Below are 13,209 nucleotides of genomic sequence, written 5' to 3' on the forward strand. Positions count from 1 at the left end.
TCTGAAAGGACATGGCTTCACTATTTGTAGATTAAATTTCCATATGTTTATGGGATTTTGCTGGCATCTCTAGTCCATTCTATTGGTCTGTGTTCCTGTTTTGCTATTGTACAATGATGCTTTAATTACTATCATTTAGTAATTGTTTGAAATCAGGGAGTATGATGTTTCCATTTTGTTTCATTTCTCTCAGAATTGCTTTGGTCTTTGGTTGTGTCATGAGATTTTTAGAATTTTTGGTTCTATTTCTGTAAAAAATGACATTGACATTTGGATAGGGCTTATACTGAATTAGATTGCTTTTGATAAGGTGACAGTCTTAATAAAGTTCATCCTTCCAATCCTTGAATATGGGATGTCTTTCATATTCTTTCGCTTCTGGAATTTTAGGAATGTTTTATAGTTCTAATGTTTACAGCTTTATATTAACAATAATTTTAATGTATTCATTATTTTTATAATTTACAATATTTACATTTAATAGTAAATGCTAAACAAAATTTAGTGATGCTAATATAGTTTTCAATATGTAGTCACTATATCTCTTTTCTTAGGCTTATTTAAAGTTATTCCTTTTTTTGGTGCAACAGTAAAGCAGACTTTTAAATTTTTTTCTTTGCTCTGATTCAATGTGTATAGAAATATAAGCAATTTCTATGCACTGATGTTATGTTCTGACATGACTAAACTCATTGCTCAATTCTGGTAATTTTTGGTATAGTTTTTTTTTTGTTTTCTGTGTATATTATCATTTCATCCAAAATGTATTCATTTTCCTTCCCTTCAAATGTATATTCCTTCTACATCTTTTTGTCCTCTAACTTCTCTGGCTAGGAATTCCAAAACTAGACTGAAAAGTCTTGCTCCAGGTCTCAGGGGAAAATCTTTAACTTTACACCACAAAGTATGGTATGAGCTAGAAGTTTGTCAAACATTGCCTTTACTATGCTCAGGTATGCTACTCTTATGTACAATTTACTACTTTCTTTTAATCATAAATGGATAATGAATATTGCCAAATAATTTTCCAGAATCTGTTTACATGATCAGGTGATTTTCATATTTTTGTTGTTGCTGATACAGTGTAATGCATTCATCATTTTGTATATGGCACACCATCCTTGAATCCCTGGAATGAATCTCACTTGGTCATGATGAGTTCTCTTGGTTTCTTCCTATTTATCAAGATTTTGTTGAGATTTTGTACATCACTAGACTTATCATTTAGTAGTTTATATTTTGTCTGCTGTTATTTTCTGGTTTGGGAATCTGTATAATTGCCTCATTGAATGTGTTTGCCTGTGTTTCCCCATTTCCAAATATGTGCAACTGTTTGAGCTAAATTTAGTATTAGCTCTTTGAAAGATTTGTAGAATTTATTGGTGAAGCCAAACTGGAGCGATAGTGCACAGTTGGGTAGGGTGTTTGCCGTGCACGAGGCCAACCTGGGTTCGATTCCTCTGTCCCTCTTGGAGAGGCCGGCAGGCTATCGAGAGTATCCCACCCGCATGGCAGAGCCTGGCAAGCTACCCATGGCGCATTTGATATGCCAAAAACATATGATAAGTCTCACAATGGAGACGTTACTGGTGCCTGCTCCAGCAAATAGATGAACAATGGGAGGACAGTGCTACAGTGATACAGTGACTTGCACATAGATAAAGACAGTCATTGGTGAAGCCATTTGATTCTGGACTTCTGTTCCCAGGGCATTTTTGATTACTGTTCCAATTTCTGTACTTGAGATTGCTCTTTTTCAGATACATATTTCTTTCTGATGCAGTCTCGGAACATTCTATGACTTAAAAAAAATGTTATTATCTGGGCCATAGAAATAGTGTTTGACTTGCACCTTATTACCAGATAGGTACTTGACTTGCACCTTATTACCAGATAGCCTTGCTCACAGCTGACTTCAGCTCAATCTGTCACCACAGAACCCCTGGCACTGTCAGAAGTGATTTCTGATTAGAGAGTCAGGACTAAGTCCTGAGCATCACTAAGTGTGGTCTCTAAAACATATATATATGTATATATGTATTATATACATATATACATATATGCTATATACACATATATGTCTATATACAGACATACATATACACATATACACATATATGTATATATACACATATGTATATGTTTGACATACACATATATTTGCTTGCAAGTAGATATTTATTGTAGTAGTCTCATAATCCTTTGCATTTCTATAGTACCATCTATACCTTTGTCTCACTAATTTCTTATTCTTTTCATTGTCTCTTTCTCTCGCTTCACCACTATCTTCTCATTGTCTAATAAAGTTTTATCTATTTACCAATTCTGTCAAAGAACAAGCTATTGATTTCATTAATATTTAGTATCATTATTCTGGTTTCTATCTTATTTCTAGTTCTTATTATTTTCTTCTTTTTGGTGATTTTTCGTTGTTCGTATTTCCTTTTCTCATTCTTTCAGGTATAAGGCTGGATTGTTTATTGAGACTTTTCTCATTTACTCAGGTGTGCTTATATTCCTAAAATTATCTCTCAATATTGCTTTTGCTGCATCCTATAATATTTTCTTATTTTTACAGTTTTTTGAGTAATTTTTGCTCTTCTAAAACTTCTTCATTTATTTACTCAGGTGTGCTTAAACAACAACAGAAGTATGGAAGTATGTTGTTTACTGTTTGAGCTCTTTTCTGTTTTTTTTTTTTTAATTTCCAGCATCATGGCTAGTGCTTGGAAAGATTATTGATATGATTTCAATCTTCACAGATTTATTAAGCCTTCTTTGAGCCCCAATTGGGATTTATCAGAGATTGTTTCATATGCAGTTGAGAAGAACACATTTTTGATTTAATGCCATAATTTTTTTGTTAAATTATTTTTGTCCAGATGATCTGTCCATTGTTGTAAACTGAGTATTGAGATCTCCCATAATTACTGCATTATTATCAATGTATCCTTTGAATCTATTATTAATTGGTCTTTATCTTTGGAAACCCCTATGTTGAGTGTGTAACTGTTAATGACCACTACATATCCCTTAATAATTATATGTCAGTGCATATCTTTTTCCATTTAAAGATTGTTATTCTTTCAGCATCTTGCTTTCTTTGACTATAATTCTCTCTTTTTTCCCTCTTTTCTTGTGGTATTCCTGTTATTCTAATATTACTGTTTCTCAGAGTGCCTTCATTTTCACTAAATTTTATTTCTCTCTCCTTGTCTATTTGAATCCATGGCTAAAATTTTATCTTTAACTTCATTTTATTCTTTCCTCTGCAAGATTGATTCTGTTAAGTTTTTGCATTGATGAGTTCACTTCACTTACTTGTGCTTTTTGTTCCCAATTATCTATGCTTGTGGTTTTTAAAATTGGCTTCAATATATTTGGTGAAGAGATTCCTCTGCTTCTGTTATTTCTATTTTATTTCATTAATATTGTATTGAATTTTGTTAAAGCATACTTAATATATTTACTTCATAATAGTTATCTAAAAATTGCCTTGCTCCTCATTTCTATGACTTTCAAGTTAAATTCTGGAGATGTCTTATTTATTCTTTCACTGAAATTAACCTTTTTATGTATTTGATTTATTCCCGTCTCTCACCCACCCCCTTCCCCCCTGGCCAGGAAGTACTCGGTTTGTAGATTTCTTGTTTCTTTGGAACTCTAGTGTTTAGGGCAGGGGTATCATTTTGTCAGGGCTTTCCTTCCCTTACTCCCCGAAATGAGGGAAACTGTACAGGTTATGACACCTGTTGCTATTCCCTCTCATCTACTGCCCTAACCTACAGTCTCTCTGAGTTCAGTGGATCTTCTCCTGGGCCTGGATGAGGGAGTTTGCTGTCATTGTAACTTACTCTGGATACAGAAGTGCCTGTATTTCCAATGGAGTTGAGAGAGGTCTCATACTAAACCTACTTGATTTCCCTCAACAGGGTCTGAATTACCTTATAGGTATTTATAGTGCAAAGCCCTGATGATTGCAGATGTTTATTGTGATGGCACAGGGGAAGAAGGCTTTTTGTGCCAAGCTATCTCTGCTGAAATTGTTAGTTCTTCTGTTTAGCCGTGGAGCTCTTCCTAGCAGCCTTGTGGATTCTCTCTTCCATGAGAGAGTGTGCCAGTGCTCAAGAGTCCTGTTCTCTCCCTGCTTAGTGTGTGGTTTCTGCAATGATGGCTCCAGCCTTCTCTGTATAGGCAACAACAGAGACTCCAACATATCACAGGTTATTCACTTACACCTTAAAAAACTATGATGCATGGCAGATCAGAAATGCTCCAGTGATAAAACCTTATAAATTATGGGAGGTATAAAGCTGCTTTGTTGGTCATTTTCCCAAAAAGGATTATTTTCCCCACCATGTTCAATATACAATTTATGTTCAACATCACTGTATCACTGTATCACTGTCATCCCGTTGCTCCTCGACCAGTAAATGTCTCCATTGTGAGACTTGTTACTGTTTTCATAAAATATAATAATTACAACTAAATTTAGTACCAAGATATGTAAATATATATCATAGAAAATTTATTACAAATACAGGTTAAAATATTATGTCACTATATACCTGTGAGGCTGCCACAACAAAGAATTATAAAAAAACAATTTTTGAAAAAAGTTCAACTATTGTTTTTCCACTCCAAAAGGATATGAAGAGAAGATTTTACAGGAACTTGTTGCTGTTTCAAGAATCTCTCACAGTGCTTTAAAACCAAGGAAAGATCATTTTCTGCGCCATCATTTAATATGTTGAGAAATTTACCATACCTACATTAAAAGTCCACAAAATATACAATGTAAAAAATGCCAGATTTAGCATTGCAAACCTGCTTTTAAAATATCCATCAAAGTTTATCCCATAAATGTTCAAAATTGAACACTTTAAAATTTCAAATTTTAGTATAACTATGTTTAGGGCACTTGAAAAAGATTAATACACAATATATGTTCTTGATGATCATTATATCCCTGGGTTAGCAGTATTTATTTGGTCAATATAGCTAATTTGAAAAAAAGTAACAAAAGAACAAAATTGGAAAATCCTAAATTAATTATTCAATATAAGCATTTTTTTCCTTGACTTAAGCTGAAAACAAAGACAGAGAACAAAGAACATTGACAGAATATTTGGTATAGAGATAATTTTAGAATTCATTGAATCCAATGATTGTAAATGGTGAGAGTCCTTCTCAAGAAGTCACTTTGAAAGTTAATGAAGGAATTCTTGACTGTTATTATAGCTGAAAGAGGCTACTGGTACTTGGTGTAAGAGAGCTTAAAAGGCTAAACATGGAAGAGATCTGCAGAATAAAAAATTGCAAAGTTCTATTAACTCACGGATGAAAAATACAGTTTTCCAACAAAACCATAAAATGTTTTTCCCAAATTTTAAATGTACATGCTGAATGTAACCATGTGTAGATCAAGGAAAGATAGTGTTTTTTGTTTTACTTAAGGCCTTAAAAAGAATTTTTCACCATTCTAAAGAGTTGCTTTGCCAATGGTAGTATTTTTAACAGCTCATGAGTCATCAAACTAAAATACATTTTCATTAGCTGCCATAGTGACAATGGTTGTATTTGGGTACCAGCTGTGTTTTATACTGTAGATGTATATAAATATTTCATTAAAATCACTTTCAATTTTTTTTTACCACTAAGATATTACTTTGAAGAAAGAAAGGTGTATGACTCACTCGCTTCTATTAACTATAAATTGCATTGCAGAAAAGAAATATGGAATTATAAAAGTGGGTAGAAAACCACCAAAAATATCAGTGAGTTGTATGATGTATATTATTAGGGTAGGGAAGTTAAAATACTGTGTTCAGTATTCAGTATAATAATCTCACTAAATGAACTGACTAAAAACAGTTTTCTTTTAGCATCCTTAACATGCTTTTTCTTTCTATACTTGCTTCTGAAGACGTCCTACTGCAGGAGAATAAGATGGGTAGGTGCTCCACATAATGAAAAAGATGGAGAAGCAATTCATGGAGCTCAAAGACAGTTCTCAGAAGCTAGTCCACCATCTGGCCTGTCCATTTTTTTCTGAAAATTTCAACTTGGGTGTGAAACATTCAAAATACAATAACATTTATTTATTTAAATTTCGGCATCTATCATTAAGGTATTTTTATACTTATCACTACCACTTGACAATTAAAATCAATCATAAGGGCCAGAGAGATAGTACAGCAGGTAGGGTGCTTGCCTTGCACGCTCTGACCTGGGCTCAGTCTCCGGCATCCCATATGGTCTCTTGAGCACTGCCAGGAGTAATTCCTGAGTGCAGAGCCAGAAGTAACCCCTAGGAATTGTCAGTTGTAGCCCAAAATTTTAAAAAAAGAACAGTAATCATATCTTACAGAGTGTCACAATTATGCTGATATTTTGTCAATACTATTTTAAGAAAAAGAAAAAACTGTTAGTCACAGAGGTCTATGTATCAGTAGTTGGCCTCAGAAATAATAATGAAGCATAAGTGATTTGCCTAAAGAAGTAATTTAATCATGTGCCAACATTCTCAAAAGCAAATTATTATTTTTGGAATGATAAACCTGAATTTTACATACATAAAATAGTTGGTGGTTAAATATTTTGTAAGCACATATGAGGTAGATAAAACAAATTCTAGAAATGCACATGAGATATTTTCATATCCATACCTGACAGTCATTCTAATTCCAAGTTGCTGCACAGATGAAAGAGTCTCATTTTTCACATTTGCATCAATAGCTGAAAACAATAGAAAACCTGGTTATAAAAATGTATAAAAGTATGCATAATAATCACAATTTAATTGAAAATTGATTAAAGTAATATTTTTACATATTTTAATCTGAATTTTGAAAACACTGGTAAATCTGTTTTTTTAAGAACTGTCAATTATATTTTCAGAAAATAACAGAAAACTTTTTACAAATAACCTTTTCCCTATGTCTACATTTAAAAAATTATTAAATATAAAACAACTAATCATAATTTTAAAGCAATCTATTTTTACTCAGTTCACAGAACACCAAAGCTGTTAACCTCCAAATGGTTCCAAATACTACTTTTATACATTCTACAGACAATATCTATGTATAATGAATTACAAACATATATGTGTGTATGTGTATATATAAAATACACATACATATATATAGATCTATCTATCTATATGTCTCAAGGCTTTTTATTCTTTCCTAGATCACATATTCAAATTTTTAAGTAGTAATCAGTATTTTAATGAAGGTACAGTGAATTTCTTACTACAGACAAATTTTCTTTTCTTTTTTTTTTCTTTTGCTCTTTGGGTCATACCTGGCGATGCACAGGGGTTACTCCTAGCTTTGCACTCAGGAATTACTCCTGGCGGTGCTCAGGAGACCATATGGGATGCTGGGAATCAAACCCGGGTCAGTCAAGTGCAAGGCAAATGCCCTACCCGCTGTGCTATTGTTCCAGCTGACAGATTTTCTTTGTGAAACAGAAATTGAGGTCATTTACCAAAGTCAAGAAGGTGTTGTATATTTCAGAGGACTACAGAAGTAAATAGAAGTCTGAAGTAGTCTCTGAGAATTATGGAAGACCAACTGACAGAGAACAAGTGAAAGTATCACTAAATAGTAAAAAGAACTGAGAGTACAGTTGAAGCTTTTAATTTTGGACTTGAAGCTGTAGCTTTTCCCTCTCTCTCTCTCTCTCTCTCTCTCTCTCTCTCTCTCTCTCTCTCTCTCTCTCTCTCTCTCTCTCTCTCTCTCTCTCTCTCTCTCTCTCTCTCTCTCTCATATACACACACACATTTTCCAAAAACACAAAATTTTTGGTAGAAAGAACCAAAACTAAGTTTTCTGAATCCTATATCAGTAACCACAACTCCACACTTCTACTCCATCCTACATTGGTACATCTCACACTATCAATGCAATCTATTTAATCCATGGGCTCAGTCATTCTTAATAAGAGCTTTCTGATAAAAGATGTGTGGAGGACTATGCTCAAAGCTATGGGGGATGAAAGATAAATCATGCAGTAAGCCCTAAAAGAACTTTCCATGTAGTGTCAGAGATAAGTTCACATACAGATAACATTGAACAAAGAAGGTTTAAAGCACTAAGAGGGATAAGAATGTAAAGATAAAGTACTGGTGTATCAGAAGAGGGTGATTAGGAAGAAGTGGCATTTTCACTGAACCTTAAAATACTGGGAGACTTTAGATTTGCAAAGATAAAAGAGAATAAATTAATATCACTGATATCAAACATCTATTTTCTGGACAAGCAATAATTCACTTTTAGCTTCCTGAGAGTTAACTAACCAACTTGTCCAAGTTGTCAAGGGCTATCATGGTTTTAACAATGAAAGTCTCATAATCCAGTAATCTTCTGTCATTGTCACTGTCATCCTGTTGCTCATCGATTTGTTCAAGTGGGCACCAGTAATGTCTCTCATTGAGAGACTTATTGTTACTGTTTTTGGCATATCCAATATGGCATATCCAATATACACAGGTAGCTTGCCAGGCTCTGCCGCGCGGGCTCGATACTCTCGATAGCTTGCCGGGCTCTCCGAGAGGGAGTAATCTTCCATAGGCCCAAATTAGACTAGATTCACTGACCAATCTACTAATAATGAATAAAAATAGAAAACAGAAATTCTCAATTTCTCAACAACCTACATCTGAACTTTTGTTTTATTTAGCAATTTTAGTATTATTTCTGTTATAGTTCCCTATACTGACAAGAGTCTATGTATCACTCTAATTTAGAAATTCTTGTGATTTATCTATAATAACAGATAAGCATTTTATCCATAACTAGAGAAATACTACCAGTTTGGAGTTTTAATAAAAAGTACTTCGTGTTTTAGCAATAGTCTTATCAAGGGATACTATCTGGTGTCTCTTGCATATTTCCCCTTCTTAGTCTTAGTACATCAGAACTCCAGCAAAGAGGAATGAATCCAATGTACAAGGAGAAAGGGATGAGAAGATGCCAGCAGAAGTCTGATATGGCTTCCCATCATTTTACACCCAAAGCACCTAATATCCCAAATTATTCTGTCACTCAAAACATGGTCAATTAAAAATATTAACAATCATTCATATTTTAAGCAAGTTTAAAGTTTTTAGTCTGAATAATAGCACTTAGGAAAAATAAGTCATATATCAATCACATCTTTAACAATGTCCACCACAAAAACCAGGTTAAATTCAAGTGTTTTGATCATTAAATTCTTGTTTAAGCATCTGAATCTGTGTTGGTGACCCTGTAGTTCAGGATTAATTCTATTTAATTACCCACATCGAAATAATGTTAAACTAGTTTATAATACTGACAATTTTAAAAACTTAAACAAGAGAAATTAATAAACATTCTGACTTTTTTTATTTCTGTAGTTCTGTAATAGAACTGCTTCATGTCAACTATCAACTATCATACTATGGTATAATGACAACAGCAATTCCTGTAAACAATAGTCAGAACAGATTTTTGTTTTAAATGGCCACACCTAGTGGTGCCAAGGATGGGACTACATGTGGTAATGTTTGACCCAGTGGTGTGGGATTTGGTGTGTAGGTCAGCAATGCTTAGGGTCCACGAAGGCCACATCAGTGGTCTGCAGAGGTATTTGGGGATAGACCTGGGTATCAAGGATCTAACCTAAGGCTTCATGCATGGTAGGTACATGCTCTATATTTGCGCTATATCCCTTATCCTACCAAAATAAAAGACAAGATGGTAACTTGTAGAATTCTAGTGTGCAAAAAAAAGGATCATTAAGTATTACAAATACACAAGTAACATGTTGACATGTGATTTTTTTTTTCTGGAAAGCATGATACATGTAGAAACCTTAATCACACATGGCTGACAGAGTTCTAAGAATGGCTATTTCCAATGTCATATTTTACAGATCAAGGGACTTCTGCAAGAAGATAAAGAATAGACTGATTAAGCATCAAAATGAAAGGAGATGCCCACACTATCGAGTGCCATATGAGGACCAAGTCCTTGATTCCCACAAAAAGGAGTTTCTCAAGAGTGATCCGTCTGTCAGAAAGTTAAATGGGTCCTTTAACTTTTCTGAAATCTAAGAATACCCAGGCCTATAGCCTCTACACAACTTTATAAATTTGTGTTTAAAATAAAAACTTTAAACATCTTGATATGGATCCCAATTATGGACATTCATAAGAATCTTCTTTAGTTTCTGTAGATTTGAGTTCCTGGCTTTGGAAATTCTGTTTTGTTGAATTTGAGACAAAAGGCTATTTTGCTGAATTTTTTTAAACTAAAATATTTCTGGAGCTAGAGGATATCATACTGAGTGAAGTCTGACAGACAGAAAGAATAAATACAGAATAATCCCACTCAAATCTGGAACGTAAAGATACACAGGAAGGAACCAACAAAAGGCTAAAAGCAATACAATAAAAACTGATTCACAAAATTGAGTTGGTGAGAAGAAAGAGGAATGAACGGGAGAGGTACTGGGGTCCTTGGGGGAAGGAGGTGGGCACACGGGTGATGGATGTGTTAAAATTATGTGCACAGAAACCATTACTAACAGTACTGTAAATCACAGCAGCTATGCCTTAACTATTTTCTGACTTTAATTTCTGTTTAGAAATCTCTTTATTTCTATATTCCCCCACCCCACCAAAGACTTCTATTCATGCTGGTAACAAATGATTCATTAAAATATGTACAATACTTTATGGGATACAAAATAGGCTTTATTAAGCATTAAGTGAGTAAATTATCACATGAATGAGTAAATGAATATACATCCAAATGAACAAAATAATTTGTGATTTTATTATAAAAACAGAAGCAAGGTGTAGAAGAAACTAAATATAAATTTTAAAATGTTTTCTGTATATGTAAATTAAGTAGATAATATAACTCAAACTCCCAAGACTATTGTGAAAAATTTAAGGAAATACAATGGCTTTGATGAAGGCCACCAGTGACACCTGTAACATCAAAGATACTCTGCTTACTTAAAAATACTAAATCGAACCTCAGCATTCATATCAGGTACTTGAAATATACAATCATTTTAAATACGAATAGAATTGTGTTACATAAAATTAACTGAATAAAATTCCTTAATACTGCAATTATTCTCTCACTGTGGTAATGAATTCTGTTCTATTTTTGATTTGCAAAGCTAACATATAAAGCAGTAGTAGAAAAAAAATAAATCTACTCTGTTTGACAGTTGGTTAATGGTGTAGAAAAATAAGCTTTCAGAAAGGTAAAGAATTTATGCATTGAAGGACAAATCCATGACTGGAGAAGTGACTCCTTAGGTTTTCACCGACTCTCCTGAGGTCCTGCTGAATCTGTCGAAGTTTGAGAACTCTTACCTCCCAGAGAAATCAACACAGCACAAAAATCAATGCATCAGTGCATTGCCTCCTACCTCCTGCTTTCCTAAAATTCAATACACAGTTTAGGTAGCTTCATTTTTAAGATGTGGTTGTATTTATTTTATTAAATTTTTAGTTCCATAATATCCAATTCCTTGTGATCAAGCTATTTGTAAAAGTTTCAGAATCCTAATTGGTCTAGTCAGTACCATTTGGAAGAACAAAACAAAACATTATTTCTTCTGTCTTTGATTATGCAATTACCCTTGCCTGGAACACTGTTTTCTTCCTCTATTCCTTTCGGCCATAATAACTCAGGAGGTAGCACAAATGTCACTCCTTCTGTTCTATTACTGTTTCCTTCACTTGGCTTCTAAGATGGCCCTAATTAACACTGATCACTTTTTCTATTGAATGCTTGTGGCACTTAAAACAGAATTTTCTCTTTGACAACAGCCTAATTCAAAGGTCTTTGCACATCACCTGGAACAAGGTAGGAGACTGAATAATTTCAGAATCCATCACTATACTAGAACTTTTTAGGTTTATGCCTTATCTCTGTCCCCCATCCTCTACAGGACACCTCCTTGAATTTTTTTTAATTGAATCACTATGAGCAACACAGTTATAAAGTTATTCATGGCTGGATTTCAATCATACAATGTCCAACACCCATTCCTTTACCAGGGTACATTTCCTTTCACCAATGTCCCCAGTTTTCCTCCAGTTATACCCCCGTCCTCTAACCCCTGCCTCAGCCTGCCTCTATGGCAGGCACTTTTCTTCTTCTCTCTACCTTGCAATTATTGAGTATATTCACCAACATTTTCTGTAATCTAAGATCAAAAATAACATATTTTGGATCTCTGACATGAAACCAAAATGGCAATAGGTGATCCTTCATTTCATTCACAAAAAGAACTGGAGAAAGTTCCATAGAAGCCAGTGAGATTGAGTTATGCCCTGGGACTTCTGCGGTGTACAAAAAGACAATAATAAAGAGAACTGAGAAGGGGCTCATGATGTCTTGGACAGAAAGTGCATGAAAAAGAGAAGTAGTCTGGGATGGGATACACAGATAGTAGGAAGGCTGGAACAATCAGGCTTTGGGAAGAGGGCAGTGAAAACTGTGTAGAGATGCACTCGTATACTCCACAAAGATCAGATTAAAAGAGAACAACAAAGCACTGTCGAGGTACTAGAAACAACTTGGATTAGTTAGTTGGTGTTTCTGAATTAGTTTTTCATCAAAGCGTTTTCAGCAAGCATTTATAACTGTCAAATTTTCATGACAATAACTGAATTCAGTTACTGTTTCAGGACCTCCCAGGCCCAACATACAGATGCCACTAAGGTCACAATCCACAGTTTAAGAATCTAGGTTCTGAACTAAACTTCCCCTCTCTCAAGCTTGGAGACTGCTGACCTCCTGAGGGTCAGTGAAGGAAGACTAAATGCTAGGTCTCAGATCAGGGTCCCCAGACCTCCAGAAAGGAGTGTTAGAAATGGTGACGCAAAACCCAACCAGGTTCACACCCCCTGCCCCCTCTCATAGAAAGCGCCAACCTCTGATATAGCAGTTGCTGATACAAATCTCTAGTTCCTCTTTTCCTTTCGTTAGGGCCACTCTCGGCAATGCTCAGCATATCTGTGCAGACTAGATGGGTAACACTTGGGTTCAGCAGTGGAGAGCTACTTGGGCCCTGTACTGCTGCAGGCCACCAAGGTTATACCCTGACCAGGGCCTCTTCTGCCACTGAGCTATTTTTCCTGGCCCTCAAACAACAGTTCTCCTAGTTTTTAAGATATCAGTGTATATATCTTTACTCAGAATTCCCTACACT

At 34.6% G+C, this 13,209-nt stretch overlaps 1 protein-coding gene across 1 annotated transcript in view; it reads right to left on the reverse strand.

The window, feature by feature from the left end:
* Positions 1–13,209, reverse strand: part of TBC1D32 (TBC1 domain family member 32) — a 227,184-nt gene that overhangs the window by 28,627 nt on the left and 185,348 nt on the right. Inside the window, exons 29-30 of the mRNA XM_055137151.1 lie at positions 6,669–6,738; positions 4,653–4,768 (exon numbers count right to left, since the gene is read on the reverse strand). Coding sequence (XP_054993126.1) covers positions 4,653–4,768; positions 6,669–6,738 — 186 coding nt within the window. The remainder of the gene's footprint in view (positions 1–4,652; positions 4,769–6,668; positions 6,739–13,209) is intronic.

This window comes from Sorex araneus, chromosome 4, assembly GCF_027595985.1.
Source record: "Sorex araneus isolate mSorAra2 chromosome 4, mSorAra2.pri, whole genome shotgun sequence".
Taxonomy (NCBI): domain Eukaryota; kingdom Metazoa; phylum Chordata; class Mammalia; order Eulipotyphla; family Soricidae; genus Sorex; species Sorex araneus.